Source organism: Diplotaxodon limnothrissa, linkage group LG4 (genome assembly GCF_057381915.1).
Source record: "Diplotaxodon limnothrissa isolate DT_005_m linkage group LG4, D_limnothrissa_male_GT1.1, whole genome shotgun sequence".
Lineage (NCBI taxonomy): Eukaryota > Metazoa > Chordata > Actinopteri > Cichliformes > Cichlidae > Diplotaxodon > Diplotaxodon limnothrissa.
The window spans coordinates 4,656,230-4,683,299 of record NC_140599.1 but is presented as its reverse complement, the minus strand read 5'-3'; the positions used below and the strand labels follow the sequence as shown (position 1 = coordinate 4,683,299).

General features: G+C 41.0%; 1 protein-coding gene across 1 annotated transcript; it reads right to left on the bottom strand.

The window, feature by feature from the left end:
- Positions 1-2,234: 2,234 nt before the first annotated feature.
- LOC146633077 (beta-1,4 N-acetylgalactosaminyltransferase 2-like) lies at positions 2,235-26,800 on the bottom strand. Its single transcript, XM_085352903.1, is given in 11 exon segments — positions 2,235-2,419; positions 2,536-2,764; positions 8,454-8,597; positions 9,074-9,255; positions 13,283-13,369; positions 13,461-13,574; positions 13,912-13,978; positions 15,266-15,303; positions 15,566-15,672; positions 24,594-24,737; positions 26,754-26,800. Coding segments are annotated over 11 exon segments (1,344 nt in total).
- Between the last annotated feature and the right edge of the window lie 270 nt (positions 26,801-27,070).

The window sequence follows — 27,070 nt, the reverse complement described above, 5'->3', positions numbered from 1 at the left end:
CCCCAACTGACCGAGTGCTCAGTGAATACCTCAGGCAGCAGAAACCCAAGAAAGAGGAGGGAAACGAGGAACCATCATGGAAGGACAGGCCCCTGCACGGTATGTACCACCGGCAGATAGAGGAGGTGGCTGATATCCAGAAATCCTACCAGTGGCTGGACAAAGCTGGACTGAAAGACAGCACAGAGGCACTAATCATGGCAGCACAGAGTACAAGATCCATAGAGGCTGGGGTCTATCACACCAGGCAAGACCCCAGGTGCAGGCTGTGTAAAGATGCCCCAGAGACAATCCAGCACATAACAGCAGGGTGCAAGATGCTAGCAGGCAAGGCATACATGGAACGCCATAACCAAGTGGCCGGCATAGTGTACAGGAACATCTGTGCCGAGTATAACCTGGAAGTCCCGAGCTCAAAATGGGAGATGCCCCCAAGGGTGGTGGAGAATGACCGAGCTCAGATCCTGTGGGACTTCCAGATACAGACGGACAAAATGGTGGTGGCTAACCAACCGGACATAGTGGTGGTAGACAAACAGAAGAAGACGGCCGTAGTGATCGATGTAGCGGTTCCGAATGACAGCAATATCAGGAAGAAGGAACACGAGAAGCTGGAGAAATACCAAAGGCTCAGAGAAGAGCTCGAGAGGATGTGGAGGGTGAAGGTAATGGTGGTCCCCGTGGTAATCGGAGCACTAGGTGCGGTGACTCCCAAGCTAGGCGAGTGGCTCCAGCAGATCCCGGGAACAACATCGGAGATCTCTGTCCAGAAGAGCGCAGTCCTGGGAACAGCTAAGATACTGCGCAGGACCCTCAAGCTCCCAGGCCTCTGGTAGAGGACCTGAGCTTGAAGGATAAAACCGCCCGCAGGGGCGTGCTGGGTGTTTTTTATATATATATATATATGTACATATACACATATAAACACCCAGCACGCCCCTGCGGGCGGTTTATCCTTCAAGCTCGGGTCCTCTACCAGAGGCCTGGGAGCTTGAGGGTCCTGCGCAGTATCTTAGCTGTTCCCAGCGCAGTCCTGGGAACAGCTAAGATATATATATATATATATATATATATATATATATATATATATATATATATATATATATATATATATATATATATATATATATATATTAGGGGTGCAACGATATTCGTATCGATATTGAACCGTTCGATACAGTGCTTTCGGTTCGGTACGCATATGTATCGAACAATACAAAATTTGGTAGAGCTTATGTTGCTGGAGTTCTACCTTTCAAATTGGCTAAAGACATGTCAGCTGCTGCTGTTCGAACCATCAGGAAGGAAATCAAAGAACTTTACATCAACATCCAGCCACAGCAACAGAAGGAAAAGGCCTGCGGGAATGGAAATGGAATTTTAATCTAAAGCCAAAATCTCAATCAAGGTTGTGGATATATATATATATACATATATATACATATATATACATATATATACATACATATATATATATATATAGAAGTTTGGAATCTCTAAAACTGTGAAATTTTCCAAGGACTTAAGAGAGGTTTTTCTCAGAAGAGGTTACAATTATTTGAAGAATTATACAGATACACGAACTTCATTTAGAAATCTCACTGGCAGTATATTCAGTGCACATGAAAAGGGCTTCATTTTATTAATCTCCACTGTAAGATTCCCCAAAGACACACTATGAGGGTCTATAAGCTGGAACACATTCATAATGTGAAAATACATTTTGCATGGCGTTAATATTATTTAATTTTTTTATGTTTTATGTAGTTTAATGTAAAGGTTATTGTACAAAAAAAACAGTTGAGATGCACAGATTTTTCACTAAAAACTTATGAAAATTAATTATAGCCCCTAATTTTCTTCTCTAATGTTTTTACCTGTTGCTGAAAGTGACCAGTAACTTTATAACAATAACTTCTCAACAACTATAACTCACTATAACGATAACTTAATGAGTAACCAATAACTTGTTCTAGCATAAATGCTATGGTGACTTCCAAACTTCAAAGTCCTTATTTCATCAACAACATAACATTTATTGAATTTGGTTTTATTCGGAATATTTGGAAATATCCAATTTGAATTCTTCTTATTATAGCATACAGTATAGTAGAATGTATTATGAGAAACATTAACAATTACAGGCAAAGCAATATCTATGAAAGCATTGCTCTGAGTAAAATAAAGTGCAGTATATAACTACAACCAGTTCACCGATGTTCTCTTAAGGTCTTCTATCCATATTTGATGCACTTGAGGTGGTTTTTGAAGAAATGAAGCTGCAATTTGAATTCTGAGTCATCCTTTCTAGGATTTCTGAACTTGCGATAACGAGCACTTCTGGCTACATGTTGATGGTCAATGGATACATCACCACAAGTGGCAACAAGTAAATAGCCCAGGCCATCCATAAAGAACTCTAGATTAAAAAAGACAACAAGTATTTTAAAATAAAACATTTTGTTATCATAGCTCAGCAAAACTGGAAGCCCCCACTTATTGTCACTTTTAAACCAAACTGAGATCTGGACCTACCTGAATGTGCTATCCGCTGTAGCTTAGGGTCAAATCCCACCCTCTGTACAGCATCTGTACGGGCCAGGAAGAAGTTGACCACTCCACTGGCCAAAAAGCATTGTGGGTAACCAGGAACTGAATGTAATTTCTTATTAGACTTCCTGTATAAGCAGCCACCTTCAGTTTCTTCTCCTTCTTCATAGATAAGAGAGAAATAAAACTGATTCTCTTTTACTGACCCACCAACCTAAAAAGAAGAGAAACCGAAGAGTGAGCTATAAATATTGTCATGAACAGAGATGGGCAGTAACATGTTACTCCAATCCGATTACTTTTTTTCAAGTAATGAGTAAAGTAAGGGATTACTATTGCAAAAAAAGTCATTAACACGTTATTGCGTTACTAAACTGTGATTTTGTTTGTGAGAGTGTCTCATGACAATGACGTAAGAGCATGCATGTCCGTGGAAGCAACAGACGTGTGCAGATTAACAATGAACAATATGGAGTGCGGGGGAGAGTACGACCATGCAGGGTTTAAAGTGTGGAAGTACTGACATTACTTTGAGTTTGATTCTGTAAAAAGTGACAAAACCATTAGCGTCCGCTGTTACTCTGCGTCGGAAGAAACGTTCTTTCTACAGAGAAAAATTTAACTTCAAATCTGTCAAACACTGAGCACGCTGCCGCAGGAATGTGACATTCACAGAGAAATCCCCGGACCACCCCACTGACATGACTGCTGCGACAACGGGCAAACCCTCAACCAGCCCCACTCCTGCTAAACAGGTTAAAATAGATTTAAGAGCGACAGGACTCAGTGCTGCTGAGTCTTTAATTTTATTTATTTTCTGCTGTGTTTTACTTGTATATTAAAGAGATTAGAGATGAAAGATTAAAACTAATGAAACAATTTTTAAAAAGATCATTTTTCATTTCATGACATTTTATATGATGGATTATGCAGAAAAAATAGAATTGGTCTGAAAGGTCTATTGCTTTATTCAGGTTGTGTATCACGCTTTTAAAAACTAACTAAGTAACTAATTACTTTTGAAAATAGTACTGTAACTCACTTTATGTTGGGGTCAGTCAGTCATTGCTCTCACGTCTGCAGCTGGTTCAAAATGCGGCTGCACGACTCCTAACAGGAACTCGAAAAAGAGAGCATATAACCCCCGTGCTAGCCTCTCTGCACTGGCTGCCTGTGTCTTTTAGAGTTAATTTTAAAATTCTTATATTTGTTTTTAAATGCCTTCACAGTCTTGCCCCGCCTTACCTCTCTGAGCTTCTTCATCTCCACACACCCTGTCGGTAGGGATGGGTACCGGTATCCGGTGCCATCATAAACGGTAGTAACCAGACCGAAAAGCAGCGCACATTTCGGTGCTTTATTTCGGTGCTTTTTTTTCCTGAGCTGTGATACGCTTTACAGGGAGTGCAGAATTATTAGGCAAGTTGTATTTTTGAGGAATAATTTTATTATTGAACAACAACCATGTTCTCAATGAACCCAAAAAACTCATTAATATCAAAGCTGAATGTTTTTGGAAGTAGTTTTTAGTTTGTTTTTAGTTTTAGCTATTTTAGGGGGATATCTGTGTGTGCAGGTGACTATTACTGTGCATAATTATTAGGCAACTTAACAAAAAACAAATATATACCCATTTCAATTATTTCTTTTTACCAGTGAAAAACCAATATAACATCTCCACATTCACAAATATACATTTCTGACATTCAAAAATGTTAGGGAAAATATTCTAAAACACTTCTTCAGTAAAGACTCAGAGAAGAGAAACACACAGAACTTCTTGCTAGCAAGGGCAGCCTCCAGACTGAGACTCGCGCTGAGCACTGCCCCGTCTTTATTTATACTTCAGTGTGTGTGTGTGTGTGTGTGTGTGTGTGTGTGTGTGTGTGTGTGTGTGTGTGTGTGTCCTGCTGATCAAAGGGTCATGAAAGCACAAAAGGTACGTCCTTGGTCAGGAAAGGGTAGTCTCCCCCTCACCCTAAATAACATGGTGAGGAAGTCCAGCAGTTCATCCATATGTAAAGAAGCACTTAAACTAAAACAGACATAGCTACGTTAATCCTACCGTAAAACAATAAAACAAGGTACGAACTCTCATGCTCCCAGGACGTGGGGGTGCATTCCTGGAGTGCACACCAAGCCTGCAGCCTGTTAGAGATCACACACAATTGATTATATGCCTCTAAGTATACATGGTTGAATATTTCCTAATACAAATAACTACATGCAGTATTCTACCATATGCAAACTTATATCACTAAAAGATTATACTGACTACTAAATACAATTTTCCATTAACAAAAAACAAAACAAAAACAAATCAGCGACCAATATAGCCACCTTTCTTTGCAAGGACACTCAAAAGCCTGCCATCCATGGATTCTGTCAGTGTTTTGATCTGTTCACCATCAACATTGCGTGCAGCAGCAACCACAGCCTCCCAGACACTGTTCAGAGAGGTGGACTGTTTTCCCTCCTTGTAAATCTCACATTTGATGATGGACCACAGGTTCTCAATGGGGTTCAGATCAGGTGAACAAGGAGGCCATGTCATTAGTTTTTCTTCTTTTATACCCTTTCTTGCAGCCACGCTGTGGAGTACTTGGACGCGTGTGATGGAGCATTGTCCTGCATGAAAATCATGTTTTTCTTGAAGGATGCAGACTTCTTCCTGTACCACTGCTTGAAGAAGGTGTCTTCCAGAAACTGGCAGTAGGACTGGGAGTTGAGCTTGACTCCATCCTCAACCCGAAAAGGCCCCACAAGCTCATCTTTGATGATACCAGCCCAAACCAGTACTCCACCTCCACCTTGCTGGCGTCTGAGTCGGACTGGAGCTCTCTGCCCTTTACCAATCCAGCCACGGGCCCATCCATCTGGCCCATCAAGACTCACTTTCATTTCATCAGTCCATAAAACCTTAGAAAAACCAGTCTTGAGATATTTCTTGGCCCAGTCTTGACGTTTCAGCTTGTGTGTCTTGTTCAGTGGTGGTCGTCTTTCAGCCTTTCTTACCTTGGCCATGTCTCTGAGTATTGCACACCTTGTGCTTTTGGGCACTCCAGTGATGTTGCAGCTCTGAAATATGGCCAAACTGGTAGCAAGTGGCTTCTTGGCAGCTGCACGCTTGACTTTTCTCAGTTCATGGGCAGTTATTTGGCGCCTTGGTTTGTCCACACGCTTCTTGCGACCCTGTTGACTATTTTGAATGAAACACTTGATTGTTCGATGATCACGCTTCAGAAGCTTTGCAATTTTGAGACTGCTGCATCCCTCTGCAAGATATCTCACTATTTTTGACTTTTCTGAGCCTGTCAAGTCCTTCTTTTGACCCATTTTGCCAAAGGAAAGGACGTTGCCTAATAATTATGCACACCTGATATAGGGTGTTGATGTCATTAGACCACACCCCTTCTCATTACAGAGATGCACATCACCTAATATGCTTAATTGGTAGTAGGCTTTCGAGCCTATACAGCTTGGAGTAAGACAACATGCATGAAGAGGATGAAGTGGACAAAATACTCATTTGCCTAATAATTCTGCACTCCCTGTAGATTCTAGCCAATCATTTTACGTTTCCGAGGATAGTAGGCGGGGCCAGGTACGTACGTTCTTTTAGAGCAGAGCTACAGATTAAAATGCCCAAGGCAAAGCGGTCAAAAGTCTGGCTGTACTTCACAGCAAAATATGCAAACTCAGCAGCAACAAGTGCTTTAAGCTGATACTGTGATACTGTCAAAGGAGGTAACACCTCAAATCCGATGAAACACCTGGCAACGCATAGCGTTTTTTTTAAAAGCCCAGAAATGCGCCGTATTTGATAGCTTGCTGCAAGACCTCACACCGTGCACATCTACTGCGGGTGTGGTGCCTGTTATGCAACATCCCCCAAAAACCCGAAGAGTAGAGTCCTGGCCCCTAGCCCTGCCAGTGTAGCAGAAATGATGAGGATGATGATGGCAGCAGCAGCCGTTCTTCTCTGCGTGAGTAGCTTAATGTTGTTTGTGTGTAATTTACATTGAGTAGGCTAACCACGTTATTACATTAATGCATGTAAGGTGAACTAGCAAACACCGTCGTAGTTACATGCGGCTGTCTTCTTGTTTGATGGCAGATACGCCCTTCACCCTGGCCAAAAAGGCTAAAATGACCAAAGAAAAAGTGGAAAACAGTTAAACATGAGAGGTTTTTGGACAAAGTTTGTGTTTTTTCCATTGTTTAAGCACTGCTTCTAGCCAAGAGTGATACCATATATGCCCCATAGCTGCAGAAAAGGCTAACATTGTTATCTTTTTACAAAAAAACAACATGAGAGGTTTTTGGACCAATTTTGTGTTCTCCATTCTTTAAGCACCGGTTTGAGCACCGTTTAAGCACCGGCACCGTTTCAAAAGTACCGGTTTGGCACCGGTATCGGATAAAACCTAAACGATACCCATCCCTACCTGTCGGTCTCTCAGGTCAGGTGACCAGCTGCTCCTGGAGGTACCGAGATCCAGGAGGAAACTCAGAGGGGACAGGACCTTCTCTATTGTGGCTCCAAAATTATGGAATAATTTGCCCTTGCACATTAGAGAGGCCCCTTCACTGTCCACTTTTAAATCACGTCTTAAAACCCACTTTTATTCCTTGGCTTTTAACCTCAGTGAGACTTAGTTTCTTTTTTAATTGAAGTAGTTATTTAATTAATGATTTCACTCTTCTTTTATTTGGTTTTTACTTATATCTCATGTAATTTTATTTTACAGTTCCAGTGTACAGCACTTTGTGTCAGCTGCGGTTGTTTTAAAGTGCTTTATAAATAAAGTTGTTGATGATGATGATGATGATCCCTCGCTGTTTTTATTCTTTATCTTAGTTTCAAGTTGTTTCAGAGTTTAAAGAACCTTTGGGGGAACATTTTTTCTTCTTGGGCTATGTGTTTTTGTGACTAATCACAAATACACTTCAATACAGAAAACTGACTTTCTATTTCCAAAAATCTGGTTGGGAAAGTACAGATATATATTTTTTAAATGTAAAAAGAGAGGATTTCGATCCTGAAGCACTTATTGAAAGTACTGAGCTGCTCGTTTAAACTTCTCCTGACGTTCTCTGGTAGAGTTGGCCTTCAGATTGTGAATTTAGCATATTCTACTAAATAAAAGGTTTTTATTTAAGTTTCCTACAGCTGTATCTTGAAAGAAAATAAGATTCTCTGCTAAGTGGAAGACATTGCATTCCATTGGCTCTATGATGTGATGGATCAGTGTAATGGAAATAGTTTCCTTCTGTTGTTGCTGATGAATCACACAGAGGACCCACAACCGCATTTACAAATTCAGGTTGACAACGGGCAGAGCTCTTCAGTGAAATTGTTCTTTGCTTTTCTGACACAACTTATAACGTTTTACAGCTGTGTACATCACCAGTTAGAAAATAAAACCATAAAAAATTCCAATGTACAACTGGGGAATTTACAGAGAAGACTTTAGCACTTACTGGATGATGTAGTGGTGTGTTTACGTAAGTAGCTGCCTCTGTTTAAAATGGCTACATAAATAACAAGTTTTTGATTAAATCAGAAGATCCTCATCTTTCCTAAATTTTGAGGTTCCACTTGCTAAATCCTTCTTTTATTGAGCATAAAAAGAGAGCAAAGAAGATGAGCGGTTTAGCAGACAGATCAGATGATGGAACTAAACATCTGATTTAGCTAAAGAAGAAAAAAAAATCTGACAAAAACGCAGAATTCTGCAGGAACCTAGATCACATTAGTGATGAAAATGATCAGCAAATTTGAGGGGGGGGCTTACAACTGTTAACAGAAATGGATATATATATTTTATGTACATAGATCAGTTAGTGTTCTATTTAAAGAAGAAAACATAATCAGATAACATGAGCTATTTCATTCTCACCACATCCAGTTCAGGGACCGCCTCCATCACCTCCACAAGCTTCTCTATCTTTGTCTTCTCTGTAAACAAAAAGTCATCATCCACCCACAGGAAGTACTTGGTGGTTACCTGGGAAACAGCCAGATTTCTGCCTGCAAACCAGCCCTGAGGATGAAAACATCTTTTACAGTCTGTTTTAATGGTCCTTTACCCTCTGAGCTGTAAGTAGTCACTTGTGACATGCATTACTTCTAGACTGGACTATTGTAATTCAATATTATCAGATTGTTCTGAAAGTTTCTAAAATCACTAATCCAAAACTCTGGAGTCTAATCTTAAAAGCTGCAAAACGTTTCTTCTAAAAGCTTACTCGTAGGGCTGGATGAAGGCACACTTCACTACCCTCAGACTACTGGAGGATTTCATGTGATGCACTGAGCATTTCCTCTCCACTCTTCTTATATTTAGGGGATGAGTGATTTAAAGTCTAATTCTAGAAAAGAAAAAAGCATAAAATCCTATATTTTTTAATAAATCCTTCAATAATTATACTGCTCTGTCCAAGATGTCTGATAAAACTGAGTGTGAATAAAAAAAACCCACAAAACACACAATCTTAAGTTCTAAATGTCTATGCATACCTGTGCTGGAGGCATGATGTAATGTTGGATGTTTTCTCCGGTAATGTGCTCTGGTTCAAAGTTGTCATCTGCAACAATAACTTTTATGGTGCTATAGAATTTTCGGATACTGTCCAACAAGACCTTCAGCTGTTCGTACCGCAGGAAGGTCTTTGTGGCGATGGTAACTTGAGAGCTGATATCTGACAGACAGAAGGAAAGAAATGTTTCAAGAAAATAAGACAGATCATCTGCTACAGAGTAGAATGAGTTTTGTGCAAACTGTGCAAATTGAACACCAAACTTTTCATTGCTGAAGCCACTACACTGAAGTGCTGCAGCAAGGTCGTTGTTGCATGTTGTTGTGGTAACCCCCGAACCAAATGGTGGACACCAGAGGTGAAGGGAGCCACCAGGCTGAAGAATGAGTTGTGTCGGGCTTGGTTAGCCTGTGGGACTCCGGAGGACCCTGAAAGGCCAAGCGGAACGCGGCTTGAGCAGTGGGTGAAGCAAAAAACCTGAGTGTGAGAGCAGTTCAGAGCGGCCATGGAAAAAGACTTTCGGACTGCCTTGAAGAGATTCTGGCAAACCTTCTGGCGACTCAGGAGGGGAAGGCAGTGCTCTACCTGCACTGTGTATAGTGCGGATGGAGCGCTGCTGACTTCGTTTGAGAACATTGTTGAGCAGATCCAAGCGACAGAAATGAGCTTGCTAAGGGTGGCTAGCCGCTCCCTTAGCAAGCTAGAGGATGTGACCAGGGAGAGGGAGGTCTGGGGTTCACTGCTTAGGCTGCTGCCCCCATGACCCGGCGCCGCTATGGGATGGGATGGATGGATGGAGACCCGAAAGAGACCCAGGTTAGACCTGGTGAGATTGTACAACACACGGGGGCTCAGCCCTGGCGCAGGGGGCCTCTTGTGCATCGGCCTAACTGGGGGGCTCTCCAACTGGCGGGGAGGTTGTTCCATCCTTGCAGGAGTGCACTCTGCAGGTGGGGGAGAGACATAGGAGAGGTGGAGAATAAACCTAACCTGGGTGTCTGTTGTCTTGTGTAGTCTGGGAGATGATTGAATGTTGGGGTGGGTACAGTTTCCTCTGCGGTGGGGTAGGATGGGCTGCCCCGGGTCCTGTGGGGCTTGGCAGTGCTGCTACCGTAGGCCCCGGTCTGGATGGACCTGGGCTCCCTTGCCTTGGTGGGTACCAGAGGACGGGGGTGCCTACTGGGGTCAGCGGGGGAGCTGGCCCTAGGGAGGGGTATCCTCCCCTCCCTCCTTTTCCTCCCCATCCCCGGCTACCTCCCTCTTCCCGCTCCACCACACTCACCCACACAGGTAGGGCCTTGGGGGGCAGGTGTGTCACCAGGGTGCAGGGGAGACATTCCCCCCCTCTGTCCCCTTCTGGCCACCTGTGCCTCAATTTTATCTTAGACAACTTAGACATCCACATTAGTTACACTCTCATAACACACACATATATATAGGGCCTTAACGGCGTCCAGTGGACGGTCTGTGTACTCAAACCTACCTCTGGCGCTGGTGCCCACCTCTCAATTTTAAATCCATGTAGACGTTGAGGGTTCTCGGGAGGGGCCGTGCTAACACCTGCTGCTCTCTGGCAGCAGCACCATGCTCTCCCTTGTTTTAAATGCACTTTAGAACAACAACACAGATTAATGTGATGGTGTTGTGTTTAGAAAGTTGCTTTGGTTTTTTTGCTTGTTTTCTATTCTTTTTCTCTCAACAGGTGATCCAGGAGATCCCCCCCCCCCCCCCTTTCTCACTGTCCCTCTCCCTTCTGTTTTTCTTTTCCTTCCTCTTTCTTTCTCCCTTTCCTATCCCTCACTCATGTCTGTCCCGTCTGTAACAACTGAAAATAGAATAAATAATACAAACAAAGGTCGATCAAATGGACCAATACGGCAATGCCACGATGATCCATTTGGCAAAATAAATCCATTGTGTATCCTTGTTGGTCCTCAGACAACAATTCTGACGGCTAAAGAACCAATGGGACAGGCAAAAAAAAAAAAAAAAAAAGGCATTGTACAACACATTATTTTTCGCATCTGGTTTCAAAGCACTCAGCCAAAGGAGTTATAGATTTAATAATCCACAAGGAACAAAAAAAAAATTGTGAAGGGGAATTTAACTTAGAATACTTAATATTTTAACAACACACTATTCCCACTAACTAGTAGTAAGATACAAGAAATAATTGGGTTGGCAGTCAAAGGAGCTTGCAAAGAAAAGCGTCTGGACTTCTTTAAGTTACTTGAAGACGTTTCACCTCTCATCCGAGAAGCTTCTTCAGTTCTAAGGTCAAATGGTGGAGAGTCCCAGATATAAACCTAGTGGGAGTTTCCCCCCACAGAGGGACAAAAGGACCCCCTGATGATCCTCTAATTGCCTGAGCCAAGGTGTGAAACTGGGTGTGGGTCCCAATCAGCCAGAGTTTCGGGTGAGTTCATTGTGAAACCTGGCCCCACCTTATCATGTGAATTCCTGAGATCAGATGGCCCAGGATGTGAGTGGGCGTTAAGGCGTCTGGGAAGGGATCTCAAAACTGGATTATAGATGGCAGAGAGTTGGTGTCGTAAACCACCGCCTCTGTTCAAAGATGGTTGCTCACAGTGGACATAGATGGCTTCTTTCACTCCTCTTTCAAACCATCTGTCCTCTCTGTCCAAAATGTGAACATTGGCATCCTCGAAAGAGTGTCCTTTATCCTTAAGATGCAGATGGACCGCTGAGTCTTGTCCTGTGGAGGTGGCTCTTCTGTGTTGTGCCATGCGCTTGTGAAGTGGCCGTTTGGTCTCTCCAATGTAGAGGTCCAGGCATTCCTCGCTGCACTGTACAGCATACACCACATTGTTAAGTTTGTGTTTTGGCGTTTTGTCTTTCGGGTGAACCAGTTTCTGTCTGAGCGTGTTGCTGGGTCTGAAATGCACCGGGATGTCGTGCTTGGAGAAAACTCTCCTGAGTTTCTCTGATACACCGGCTACATAGGGGATGACAATGTTGTTACGTCTGTCCTCCCTCGCTGGTGTCTGATCTTCTTTTCTGTGCCTCTTTGCTGACTTTAAGAACGCCCATTTAGGATAGCCGCACATTTTGAGTGCTTCCTTTACATGTGTGTGTTCCTTCTTTTTTCCTTCAGGCTTAGAGGGAACATGTTCTGCCCGGTGGTGTAGGGTCCTAATTAATCCAAGTTTGTGTTCCAGAGGGTGATGGGAGTCAAAGAGGAGGTACTGGTCCGTGTGTGTGGGCTTCCGGTAAACTTCGATGTTGAGGTTGCCGTTCTCTTCAATGTGCACAGCGCAGTCCAGGAAAGGCAAACAGTCGTCCTTTGGTGAAGACACAAAGGAAATTTTTTCCTGGACTGGTTCACCCGAAAGACAAAAACTGGTTCACCCGAAAGACAAAACGCCAAAACACAGACTTAACAATGTGGTGTATGCTGTACAGTGCAGCGAGGAATGCCCAGACCTCTACATTGGAGAGACCAAACAGCCACTTCACAAGCGCATGGCACAACACAGAAGAGCCACCTCCACAGGACAAGACTCAGCAGTCCATCTGCATCTTAAGGATAAAGGACACTCCTTTGAGGATGCCAATGTTCACATTTTGGACAGAGAGGACAGATGGTTTGAAAGAGGAGTGAAAGAAGCCATCTATGTCCACTGTGAGCGACCATCTTTGAACAGAGGTGGTGGTTTACGACACCAACTCTCTGCCATCTATAATCCAGTTTTGAGATCCCTCCCCAGACGCCTTAACGCCCACTCACATCCTGGGCCATCTGATCTCAGGAATTCACATGATAAGGTGGGGCCAGGTTTCACAATGAGCTCACCTTAAACTCTGGTTGATTGGGACCCACACCCAGTTTCACACCTTGGCTCAGGCGATTAGAGGATCATCAGGGGGTCCTTTTGTCCCTCTGTGGGGGGGATACTCCCACTAGGTTTATATCTGGGACTCTCCACCATTTGACCTTAGAACTGAAGAAGCTTCTCAGATGAGAGGTGAAACGTCTTCTAGTAACTTAAAGAAGTCCAGACGCTTTTCTTTGCAAGCTCCTTTGACTACGATGACCTGGATGACTGAGAACCTTCACGGACAAATTGGGTTGGCATATACTGTGAAAGAACCTTCATAAAATTCATGGTTTTCCTGCATTTCTCTCTCTCTCTTTTTTAATACCCTTGTTTGAAAAATAGATTCCTACCTGTCCCCATGTCATACAGGACTGGTACATGAGGCTGCTAGATGGCAATAGCGAACACAGCTTCATGGTTTTCAAACTGGAAAGTTACTAAAAAAGAAAAAGAAAAAATACTTATTGTACACTAAAAAGAAGATTTGGGCTTAAAAGACAAGACTCTGAGTTCCCAGACAATGCAGACCAAGGTCTCCAGTGTTGATATGGTAGACTGTGCTAGTATAGGACACTTTGACCAGCACGTCATTGAGCAGCTCCAGGCTCCTGGACTTGATTATCAATTCTTTCTCACCAGAACCTGTGAATTACAATTTCACAACATTTCATTCCAGTGTCTTCTTTAGATTGAAGTTTGATTGTGAATGTCATAACATATCAAACCCATCATATCATGCAGTGACCCCTCCATGCCCTATTCATACTTTCAGGACATAAATGTTCTACCATACAATAAAGTTAATGACTCAGAACATATTTATTCCTGATTTGCAGTGACCCATCCTTTTAAGATATATATCAGACACAAATTAAGCCAACAAATTAACCTCCACAAAATAACAGATTTGTTTAGTATAGGAGTTCTAGCTTTTTTTGTCACCAATTTGTATATAAACTGATGAGAAGTGCAATCTCACCTTCGACTGTGACCTCTGCTGGTGGAATATCTGTGGTCAGGATACCTTTAGAGACTTTTAAGACCACCTAGAATAGAAAAATCTGAATAAACTAAAAAGTACTCCAAGTAGTCATACTTGAGGAAATTTAAAGTTTCACCAAGCAGAAATACTACAGTGGCAGCCTTGAAGTTCACTGTTTTTTATATGAATAGAATAGAATAGAATAGCCTTTATTGTCATTGTACAGAGTACAACGAAATTGGAGTGCCACTCCCTTGGTGCAAGTTTCAATAATAAATATAAATGTAAAATATAAAAAGTACAAAAAAAACAATCGTAAGTACTCAAACAATAGTATGTACAATATATACAGGATAGCAGCATTAATATAATGACAGTGACGGTATGGAATAGGTTCAATTGTTTTTGTGCTTATTTACTACGGTGATAGCTCTGGGAAAGAAGCTATCCCTGAATCTGTTTGTCCTGGTTTTATGTGACCTGTACCGTCGGCCTGACGGTAATAGTTCAAACAGTTGGTTGCTGGGGTGAGAGTGGTCCTTGATGATATTGCCAGCTCTGCTGAGGTACCGAGAGTTTGCAGTGACCTCCAGGCTGGGCAGAGAGCAGCCAGTGATCTTCTGGGCTGTGTTGATGACCCTCTGCAGTACTTTCCTGTCTGCAGCTGAGCACCCTGCATACCATGTTGTTATGCCGTACGTTAGGATGCTCTCTATGGTGGCTCTGTAAAATGTCACCAGCAGCCTCTCCTCCAGGTTGTTCCTCCTGAGCACTCTCAGAAAGTGGAGACGCTGCTGGGCCTTTTTAACCACCGCTGTAGTATTTGCAGTCCAGGAGAGGTCATCAGATATCTGCACGCCCAGAAACCTCATGGAGTGTACCCTCTCCACACAGCTCCCGTGAATGTAAAGTGGGGCCGGGTCTGCTCTGCCCTTCCTGAAGTCCAAGATAAGTTCTTTAGTTTTCGTGGTGTTCAGTTGGAGGTTGTTAACTGAACACCACTCAGTCAGTCTGTTGACCTCATCTCTGTAGTCCGACTCATCCCCCCTTGAGATGAGTCCAACCACTGTGGTGTCATCCGCGAACTTTATGATGGTGTTTGAGAGATGGGTAGGGGAGCAGTCGGATGTGTAGAGCGTAAACAGGAGGGGACTCAAAACACATCCTTGTGGAGACCCGGTGCTGAGTGTGATGGTGCTGGACCGGTGGGGGCCGAGTCTGACAGACTGTGGTCTATTTGTCAGGAAGTCCTACCTTTGGAGAAATATTTGATACCCATCTTGCACCTCTATTATTCTAACAGAGTTTGGTGAGATTTGCCTATCAAGCTGAACTGTTTTATGACACTAACCTTGTAGCTGCTTCTTTTTCCTGCATGCAGCTGTAAACCTAAAATTAAAATGACCACACTGTGACAGCATCCCATGATGGAAAGAAATAGATACGTCAGTGGTTATATTGACCTTATAAATTAAAAAGGCAAATGATCAAGGAAGTGACTGAACATGTGAAAATCGAGATCCACCTTCCTGTCTGTAACCATGGTAGCTCTACCCTGAAATTGTGTTTGATAATATATGACATGCTGCAGTGCCTTATTTGGCGTGATCTCTTTTATTACTCATTACCTATGTATTTCTTCATGTCTCACCTGGTATGACAGAGGAGGACAAGGGCTGTACTGTGTAACCTTGGATTGGATACTGCAGAGGAGAGTTGGGCAAAGCAAACAGCAGCTTGGACAGTACAGAAGTTGTCCTGTGGAAGAAATGAGGTGTATGCAAACACAGATCATTTTGACTAATCAAGTATAATGACTACAAAGCAACAAATAAGTACTATGAGGCCAAAGGTCAATCTAAGTAGTGGCATTATTGGATAAGCAATACATTTATCCATATGGGAAATAAAGCATGTGTTTTCAACAAACATGGAATCATTTCAGTGTGGCTAAAAAAAATGAAAATAGTTAAACACCTCTTGAGTTATGTTTTTTTTAGCTTTTGAGATTTAGTAATATTAGATGTGGTTCCGCCCCAACTGCTGGTTGCTGCCTTGCCCCTTCATCAATATCTGATCAACATTTCTCACTTTTTAAGAGCTGGTGTGACTAGACCCCTATTCTGTGTGTCAACGTCATACATTTCTGGGCCCTATACTACAAAGTGAGATCAACATACCCAGGGTATCTTTCTATTGTTAGGATTAATGTACTTTAAGTAAATTTTAATATTCGTCTTTAAATAATAGTAATAAATATTTCAACATAAAGTGCAGTTTTTCATCCTAAAAAAAATAAGGCAGAAACATAAAAGGTTATTTGAACAGCTTCACCTTTAAACTCTGAGCCAACATTATTCTGTACATTTGGCTAAAACAGTGTGATTATTAAACATTTTAGTAAAAAAAAACAAAAACAATGGATGCACATTACCTCCATTCTTATTTACTGTCTGTCTCTTGCAGCCAGTTACTTAGACAAACTAGCCTGTTCACAGCTCTCTTTTTTGTTACTGTGTGACCTGCAGGTGAGAACAGTCTCTCACATGGGACAGAAGCGGCAGGACTAATCGAATACTTGTAGGACAGGACAGACAGCTGTGGGTGATTCACTGATCAACTGGACCACCACTGTAGCGGGAAGTCTGTCTCACTGATGGTGGCTTTTGCTCTGCACAAACTCAGGGCCCTTTTACACAGGGCTTCCTCATCTAAATCTGTAGCACATTTTCCAACCCCCTACCACTGATAGTAGTCTACAGTCCCGAGCAATCCATTTTGCTAGAGAATTTGTAAGTTTGTCCTGTGTTGACTTACTAATTTTGGTCCTTAAAACAGTAATTTCATCATGTTTGGGCTGTTGACACCTTTTGTTGGTACTCGAACTGCTAGCGCCAACAGCTCCCACAGTTTCTGTGCTCACTGCCTTGCATTTAGATGGCGGTGTAAGGTTGAAGTGCTTCGGTGGTATGCCAACTCCTTTTTGCACAGTTTGCACAAAACCAAGCTTTTTTTCAAGGCTTCCGTCGGGTAGTCTTTTGAAATGAAATTTGCCTCCGATCAGTCCTAGCAACATGCTTTCTTCTGATTCTTCCATTTCTGTAGCTGTGTGCATCGGTTAATTTGTTTGTTTGTTTTTTTATATGTGTTAGCCTGCTGTCTTAAGCCTGGTCAAGATGGCGCCAGCATGCCGTCTCTTAGTTCTGAAATGTTTATGTATTGTGTTCATAGTGCTGTACCTGCTAGCTTTAAAAATGCACTCCTTGTTGGTGTATAAGCAACAGACGCTTCTTAATATCCGTGACTCACTGCTGATGCTCCCCTGCGTTAGTGAGCGATCTGGAGGAGTCCTGCCGCCTCTGGCATCGGTACCAGATAAATTGCATCAACGTGATCCACCCTGGAATCCTTTAGAAAGGAAGCGCTGAAAAAGTGGACGTATACATGGCGTGCAATCTGTGAAGCACACGCGAGTCAGAACTTGGATGCGGCGGGTCCTTGCCACTAGCGATCACGGCTGTTTAGACCTTTTTTCTGCCGCCAAATAGCGTTGCCTTCTTCCAGTTTACCCGATGTTATCGGAGTATGCTCACCCATTACAGTTTTATTCGTCGCAATGGCAACAGTATAGGAGGGGAAGTAATAAGCTGGACGTTATGTTCCTAACTGAGACACAGCTTCACGCTGGTGAAGTGGCACCTTTGCTGGAACAGCCCAGGTTGTCTGGGATGGGAGACGGGGTTGCCTCTATCATCAAAGACTGTTTTAAATGCAAATAGATTTTTTTTTTACCTCATTTGACTCCCAGCTCCTGACTTTAAGCTGTCCTGTGGTTCTAACTATAGTTACCTTTTATCCACTTAAATATATTGGGCCTTTCTCAATATGCGTACTTGTGTTCTCATGTACTCATGATACGTCATCAGTCAGAGACCAAGTACTGTTCCAATTCGAAGTACGCATCAAGCCGAGAACGCGAAAAATTCCCTGATTTGTTCTCGCTCCGCCCATTTTATTGAGCATGCATCGGTGGTGACTTGTGTGGACTTGGTACAGCTAAATATCCCAGAATGCATTCTGTCCAAAACTCAAACGCGGCAATGGCGGAGGAGCGCGGCTAAAAAATATTACTTTTTCTGGGTCACAAAATAAACTTTTAAGATATTTGCAGGCGAGGATGTAGCTGTGTAAACTTCAAATATCTGCTCGGTTTATCAAGATAGTATATACAGTGGGGCAAAAAAGTATTTAGTCAGCCACCGATTGTGCAAGTTCCCCCACTTAAAATGATGACAGAGGTCAGTAATTTGCACCAGAAGTACACTTCAACTGTGAGAGACAGAAGGTGAAAAAAAAAATCCATGAATCCACATGGTAGGATTTGTAAAGAATTTATTCGTAAATCAGGGTGGAAAATAAGTATTTGGTCACCTCAAACAAGGAAAATCTCTGGCTCTCACAGACCTGTAACGTCTTCTGTAAGAAGCTTTTATGTCCCCCACTCGTTACCTGTATGAATGGCACCTGTTTGAACTCATCATCTGTATAAAAGACACCTGTCCACAGCCTCAAACAGTCAGACTCCAAACTCCGCCATGGCCAAGACCAAAGAGCTTTCGAAGGACACCAGGAAAAGTATTGTAGACCTGCACCAGACTGGGAAGAGTGAATCTACAATAGGCAAGCAGCTTGGTGTGAAAAAATCAACTGTGGGAGCAATCATCAGAAAATGGAAGACATACAAGACCACTGATAATCTCCCTCGATCTGGGGCTCCACGCAAGATCTCATCCCGTGGGGTCAAAATGATCATGAGAACGGTGAGCAAAGATCCCAGAACCACACGGGGGGACCTGGTGAATGACCTGCAGAGAGCTGGGACCAAAGTAACAAAGGTCACCATCAGTAACACACTACAACGGCAGGGAATCAAATCCCGCAGTGCCAGACGTGTTCCGCTGCTGAAGCCAGTGCATGTCCAGGCCCGTCTGAAGTTTGCCAGAGAGCACATGGATGATACAGCAGAGGATTGGGAGAATGTCATGTGGTCAGATGAAACCAAAGTAGAACTTTTTGGTATAAACTCAACTCGTCGTGTTTGGAGGAAGAAGAATACTGAGTTGCATCCCAAGAACACCATACCTACTGTGAAGCATGGGGGTGGAAACATCATGCTATGGGGCTGTTTTTCTGCCAAGGGGACAGGACGACTGATCCGTGTTAAGGACAGAATGAATGGGGCCATGTATCGTGAGATTTTGAGCCAAAACCTCCTTCCATCAGTGAGAACTTTGAAGATGAAACGAGGCTGGGTCTTCCAACATGACAATTGATTGATTGATTGATTGAATCTTTATTTTGAACATGTTGAAAAAGTATAAAAAAAAATAGAATTAAAAGAGACAAATGAACAAAGCAAACAAAAGGAAAACGAGCAACCACAACTCCAAATAACGTCCATGTTCAAAAAGGAGCAGGAAGAAGCATAAGCTTATTTAATCCCACCCCTTTTCCACTATCTAGTATCAATAGACTACAGAAATACCTCCTTGCAATTACATTATATGTTATGTGTAATTTTTTTTTATTTTTATTTATTTATTTATTTATTTTTAAATATATACACATATATGTTTCTATCTATCCATACATACGTATATACACACATACGCACATATACACATTTTCAATAACCCCATTAACACCTCAAGGATACACAGCCTACAATTATATATATATATCCATACCAACAAACCCGTGCATGCGCACACACATGAAAATATTAGACAAGAACACCCTATCAAATCTCTACCTTTTCCCTGTACCCTGTAAAAACCATATCCTTAAACCGCTTTTTAAACTGCGCCATGCTTGGACATTGCTTCATATCTTTACTTAGTCTGTTCCACAGCTTCACTCCACACACAGAGATGCAAAAACTTTTTAATGTTGTACGGATACGAGGATGTTTTAAATTTAATTCCCCCCTCAAATTGTATCCCCGTTCCCTTTTAGAAAACATTTTTAGAATATTGTCAGGAAGCAGGTTATTTATTGCTTTATATATAATTTGTGCTGTGAGAAAATGAACCAGATCTGTGAATTTTAGAATTTTTGATTTTAAGAATAGTGGATTTGTATGATCTCTGTAACCAGTTTTATGGATTATCCTTATGGCCCTTTTTTGTAATATAAAGATTGATGATAGCGAACATTTGTAAGTATTGCCCCAAACCTCTGCACAGTAATTCAAATACGGTGCAATCAGGGAACAATAGAGAATGTGGAGTGATTTGTGGTCCAGAATGTGTTTTACTTTACTCAAGATTGAGACACTTCTTGAAATTTTGTTATGTATATGATTTATATGAGACTTCCAGTTTAATTTATCATCTATAATCACACCAAGAAACTTATGTTCAAGTACTCTTTCAATTTCCACACCATCTACATGAATCTGCACTTGTGCATTTCTAAGGGAATTCCCAAATAAGATAATTTTAGTTTTACTTAGATTTAGCGATAGTTTGTTCCTGTTAAACCATTTTTTAATTTTGCACATTTCTGAAGTAATTGTATCCAGCAGCTCCTTTAGATTCCCCCCAGAACAAAAAATATTTGTGTCATCTGCAAATAATACTAATTTTAATATATCAGATGCCTTACAAATATCATTTATATAAATAATAAATAATTTTGGACCCAGTACAGAGCCTTGTGGAACACCACAAGCAATGTCCAAGCATGATGAGGAATGGACACCCAGCTTCACAAATTGTTTCCGGTCACTTAAATAATTTTTCACCCATTGCAGTACAACCCCCCTAATCCCGTACCGTTCCAGTTTATTAATTAATATGTTATGATTGATTGTGTCGAATGCTTTCTTGAGATCCAGAAATACTCCAGCTGCATACTGTTTCTGATCTATAGCATTCGTAATCTCCTCAATTGATTCGATTAATGCCAGAGATGTTGATCTTTTTGATCTGAATCCATATTGACTGTCAGAGAGTAATTTATATTTATCTAAGAATTTGTCTAATCGTTTATTAAACAGGTTTTCTAGGATTTTGGAGAATTGTGGTAGTAAAGAAATGATCCAAAACACACCGCCCGGGCAACAAAGGAGTGGCTCCGTAAGAAGCATTTGAAAGTCCTGGAGTGGCCTAGCCAGTCTCCAGACCTCAACCCCATAGAAAATCTGTGGCGGGAGTTGAAAGTCCGTGTTGCTCGGCGACAGCCCCAAAACATCACTGCTCTCGAGAAGATCTGCATGGAGGAATGGGCCAAAATACCAGCTACTGTGTGTGCAAACCTGGTAAAGACCTATAGTAAACGTTTGACCTCTGTTATTGCCAACAAAGGTTATGTTACAAAGTATTGAGTTGTATTTTTGTTATTGACCAAATACTTATTTTCCACCCTGATTTACAAATAAATTCTTTACAAATCCTACCATGTGGATTCATGGATTTTTTTTTCACATTCTGTCTCTCACAGTTGAAGTGTACCTCTGGTGCAAATTACTGACCTCTGTCATCATTTTAGGTGGAGGAACTTGCACAATCGGTGGCTGACTAAATACTTTTTTGCCCCACTGTATTTCTATATATTTCCAAACGTGCTCCGATGTTTCTGAGGCCATGGTTCTCAGCCGGAAAAGGGTGGAGTGCCCACTCTGGGTCGGGGATGAGTTCCTGCCCCAAGTGGAGGAGTTAAAGTATCTCGGGGTCTTATTCGCGAGTGATGGGAGAAGGGAGCTGGAGATCGACAGACAGATTGGTGCTGCGGCTGCAGTGATGCGGACGCAGCACCGGTTTTATTTGTTCCTGAGTAAGTCGGTTTGGCTGAGATTAAAGTTAAGCTTCATAACATATTAATCACAGTTAAATTAAAAGGGGACGGCAGTAAAAACTCCAGACCTGTGACATCATCAACTACGCTGGTGTTCCAATTGTACAAATCGCGAGTCCGTACTCGCGTTCTCGCCAAGTCCGTACTCCCGTGCGTTCTCGGCAAGTCCGGTCTCGCGGAGAACGCGAGTCCGTACTTAGAATTGAGAAAGGGCTCTTGACTTGTTGATTTCGGAATTCTCAGACTTGTTGACATGTCGCTGTATGAAAGGATTCTTTCATAGTGAGTGATATGAAAAAACAAAGACTTTAATTTTCATCTATGTTGTGAGGATAAATCCCTGGTTAAAGACTTCTTGAATGTAACTGAGTCCCTAAATTTCACACAATTTGTGTCTGGGCCAACATGCAAGGGCTACACCCTAGACGTTGTCCTGGGGTACGTACTGAAACCTGTCTTTTACCTATTTTAGAACATTTAGCAATTTTATTTGATATTTTAATTCCTACATCTCCAGCCTCTGAGAGGGAAAAATTGCCCCTCAGGTCATCTCGTCACATTAACCCTGAAGCACTGCTTAGAGTTAATTTACCTGTGGACACTTTGACTGTGAACTTTAATAATGCAATTCTTGACCTGTTGCTCCTGTAAAGAAGTTAAATGTTGTCAAAGGAACCTTATGACCTCGCTAAATGAGGAACTGATGAAGTTGAGAAGAATTTGTAGGAAAGCCGAGCGTTGCTGGTGATGCTCCAGATTAGAAGTATTTCTACAGGCTTGGAAATAGCAGCACACTGTCAACCAACAACCTGTTTGAGCGATTTCAGTCTGCTTTTAGACCAAACCACAGAAACAGCTTTAATCAAAGTGGTAAACGATCTGTAGGTAAATGAAGACAATAATTGAACCTCATTTTTATTACTGCCAGATCTAAATGCTGCCGCCTTTGACACTGCGGAGCACTGTATTTTATTGGATAGGCTAGAACATTTTATAGGAGTTGCGGGAAATGTTTTATAATGGCTGAGATCCTACCTGTCTGCTGCCTTTTGTTGTTCTTGTACATTCTTTTAATGTAACCTTTTATTGTTGTGCTATTGACCTGCAGCTTTGAAACTGTGTTGACTTGTCTAAATCAGAAGCTTGTCTATCTGCCATTAGTAGCTGGTTATCTGATCATTTCCTGCTTCTTAATACTGATAAGACAGATTTGATGGTCATTGGACCACAAAAATTTAAGTACTTGTCCCAAAATTTCACCTTGAAAATTGATGACTATGTCATAAATTGCAAAGACAAGGTAAAAGACTTGGGTGTGTGGTTTGACACGGTGCTCTCCTTTGAGTCCAATGTGGAAGAGAAAACAACGACTGCCCTTTATCACCTAAAGAACATAGCTAAAATCAGGCAAGTTTTATCACTGGACACTGCAGAGGTACTTGTCCATGCATTTGTGCCTTTGCATTTGATTATTGTAAAGCTCTTCTTTCTGGGTTACCGAAGGAAGGTTTTAAAGGTTTGTAAATGATACAAAATGCAGCTGCTCGCATTTTAACCTGGGAAATTTGAGCACATTACCCCAGTACGGAAATCAGTTTCAAGCAGATTTTAAAGTTTAGCGCCTTCATATCTTTCTGACCTTTTGTACCTCTATGTTCTTTCCCATGTTCTTCGATCTCAGGATACTAGCCTTCTGAAAGTTCCTAAAGCCAGAAAAAAAGACTATTGGGGAGCATGCTTTTTCTTTTCAAGCTCCATTTTTGTGGAACAAAAAAACTGTTTTTTCTGTACTGGTTTTATTTTATTTTTTATTTTATTCATCTTTTTATCTTCTAATAACTGTTCAGCACTTTGTTTGAAAGCGCTATATAAAAAAAGTTATTATTATTATTCTAATCAATTAATTGCAATTAACACACTAAATGCCCACCACTAATTTTTACATTACTCTTAAATCAATTTTTAAAAGTATGCAGTCATGAGTACGTTACTAAAACTGTTGTTAATATTTCTGCAAACTTTGTGACATCATGTTGGATTTATAACCAAGTGTAACTTAAAAATATGCAGAAGTAATTTCTACTTGATGCAGAGACAGAATACACCATGAAATTACTTGTTTGTTTTCTCACATTCCCAAAGACCTAGCCCAGCATCCATAAAATGTGGCTTAAACAGCTGATAAGAGTTACACACCCACAAGATTTCTCAAGTTAGCACTGGTCTAACACATTTGTTATGGTTATAAAAAAAAAAAAACATTCTCTTTCAAGGTAGAAGAACTGGACTGAAAATGATTTAAAAAGCACTGAATAGCCTTTATAAAGCCCAGTGAGCACTTAAAGAAAGAAAAACTAAAGAAAGAAAAAACTGAAAGTCTGGTCTCTCTTATGCAAAATATATAGAAATTATGGTTGACTCAAGACATTTGCACAATATAGTAGTTTAAAGAAATCTGAAGAATAAGTCAAAATATTAAGTTGCCAGCTAACAAAAAAAATAAAAGAAGGACATTCTCATAATTCAAACAGAGGTCGGAAGGAAAAAATAGGCTAAATTAAAAATGAAATTCGACCAGACTCAGAAATAACCTCCACATCTGGATTGGGTTCCATGAGGAAGCTTGTGTGCAAGAACCTTCTACTTCTGTAAATTGTACCTACTTATTAGATTAGACTGAAATCTCTAAATGAAGAACTGTTTGCTGGAAATAGTTTTGGTGTCTGAATTAAACAAAAAAAAGTACTGCATCATTCTTTGTTGTCCTGCTAAAATAACACTGACAAAAACGATTAACAGTTTAGTGAACTCCGTCCATCTACCTGGCTTTGTACTGCTGGAATTCCTTAGTTCGCCATTGCACCAACTCCTCATATTGATCCTTGGGGAGGTGTTCTTTAAGAAGCCTTGAGCCAGCAGGACAAGTGCAGGGACCAGATGAGGGAAGATGCGTGGGGAGAGATGAACTGGAAGGGTAGAAGGGTGAGGGTATATCAGATGTCTTTAAAGCCTAACACTCATTCTATGCCACACAACTGTATAACTATAATTAGTACAACGATTATTATTAAACCTCATTTGGTTTGGAGATGTACTTTCATGGACTGATATTAAAGTTTAACAAAAAAAACCCTGGTTTATGAAACTAAATTACATCTGAAGTAATGATAGAAACAGGGTATCATTGTTTTTAATATTTGTGTTTTCAGAAAAAAAACATGCCATATTCCACAGTCTTGTAGAAAAATCACTTTGTTTCTTTATATTATTTTTATTTAAAAGGTACAACTGGGTTCCTTACAAGGGAGACCTGACCACCGGTAACAGCAATGCAAAAATACAATAAACAGATCATGTAATAGACAAACCCATAACCTGAAACACTAGTGCTCACTAGTAGCAGTGCTCAAGGAAAATATCTAATTCTCTCTTCATCAGTTTTAAGTTCACAGAACAGATATAGACACTTTTACGTTTAGATCTAATGATAAGAATACACTGTTCATTAGATCTATCAGAATCAAAAAGCAGAATTTTGGAGCAGAGTACCTGGTAACTATTGGCACTGGATAGTAAAGAGGACAAAGGGTAAACTGAACGTTTGCCTATTATTGCTCTGTAGAGAAACATATCCACATGCTGTTTGAAGCAAGTGGTCCATGATGGCCAAATCATACAGAATCTAAATGTGATTCAGAAATTTTGAATTTGAAATGAAACTTGGAGATGCATGGCACAAAAGACTCCACACATTAATTAATCACAGTAATCAGTCACAGGCAGAAAATCATCCACAGTATTTTGCTGGAATAAAAAGTTAAGGAAGAAATATTGCTAAAAAGGATCTTCATAGAGCTTCCTTACAAGACACAATTTCCCATTAAAGCAGGATTAAACTGCAGGTCCGTCAGCAAGAAAAGAGCAAAATTGTAACATACGTATACATCAAAGAGCTGATGTGAAACAGAGTGTTAAAAACAACGAACCTTGTCCAATGAAGCCACTGTATGTGCTTTTCATGCTGTATTTTTTGATCTTTGAAGAATCGTGTACATGTATGAAGACATTTGCACGACTATAAAAACAGACAACACCTATGGGCAATTTAGATGCACAAATTACCCAAACTCCACTAACTGCAAGTATTTGGACTTAAAAAGTTGCTAAAATGCATAAGGAGCATACTGTATCTTTCTCGGAGGTTGAGTTTTACCTCAGTTTTGGTGTAGTGATAACATCTCTCGTCAGAATAAAATAGGATGTGGTCACAACGATCACACACACAGCAGAAACCACCTGGAGCTTCCATCTGTCAAATACAAACATCTGTAGAGGTGCACAGAAACGCAGGCACATCCATTATAATCTGGAAAAACATTTTAAAATCTATAACTATAAATAAATAAACAAGAGCCATGGAGAAAGAACAAAGTAACAATTCATAAGGATTTGAAGTTAGATCAGGATATCTATATGGTACTGTGCAAAAGTCTTTATCCATCCCTCATTCTTTAATATTTTGCTGTTAAGCATCCAGTAAGTGATGCCAGATTTTCTTGTCATTTTTAAAGTGGTCTTAAGCAATAGTTGTCAAAAACTGACAAAACTGAATTTAAGAAATAAGTCCTTGAAGTTTTAAAAACCTGTTTAGCGCCACCTTCTTTCAGTACAGACCGTGACATCATGTAGTTGGTAGCTAATAGACTTTAGACTTCAACTCAGAGGAAATTAAGGACACTAAAACTAAAAATCAGTTTAAGGGAATCCGTTTTGTGTTGTCCCTGGCTGCAACTATGAGTTTTACGCTAAGAAACAGAGATATCCTCTGCTGTCCACTTTCACGGTCTGTCTCTTAGCGGCAATTGGCCACTTGCTGTTTGGCTAGCTGCACTAAAACAGGAAAATCTAGCTGTTAGTTGCAATGTTCGAGTTTGTAGATGAGGACTTTGTGGAAGAGACCCAGTTTGAGTCAGAAGACATACAAAGTGTAGTCCGGCAGCTTTTCTTCAGGCTGGGTGTACCAAGCCATAGTAGTTACTGCCTTTCGGCTGTAGAAACTATATTTAACAGTGTAAAAAAGGTAATTAAAAACTCGCATTAAAATACAGTGATGGTGAATGTGAAGATTAGAAAATTTTTCGGTATGTTCCCCTTATAATATAAGTGGACATCCAAGCATGTCTGTGTTATTCCCTGGATTAATTAGCTTAACTATAGCGTTATTTTTGTGCCACTATTCTGAGCACACATTAAAAAATAAAAATAAAAATTTGAGCGCATGTAAAAAAAAACCAAAAAA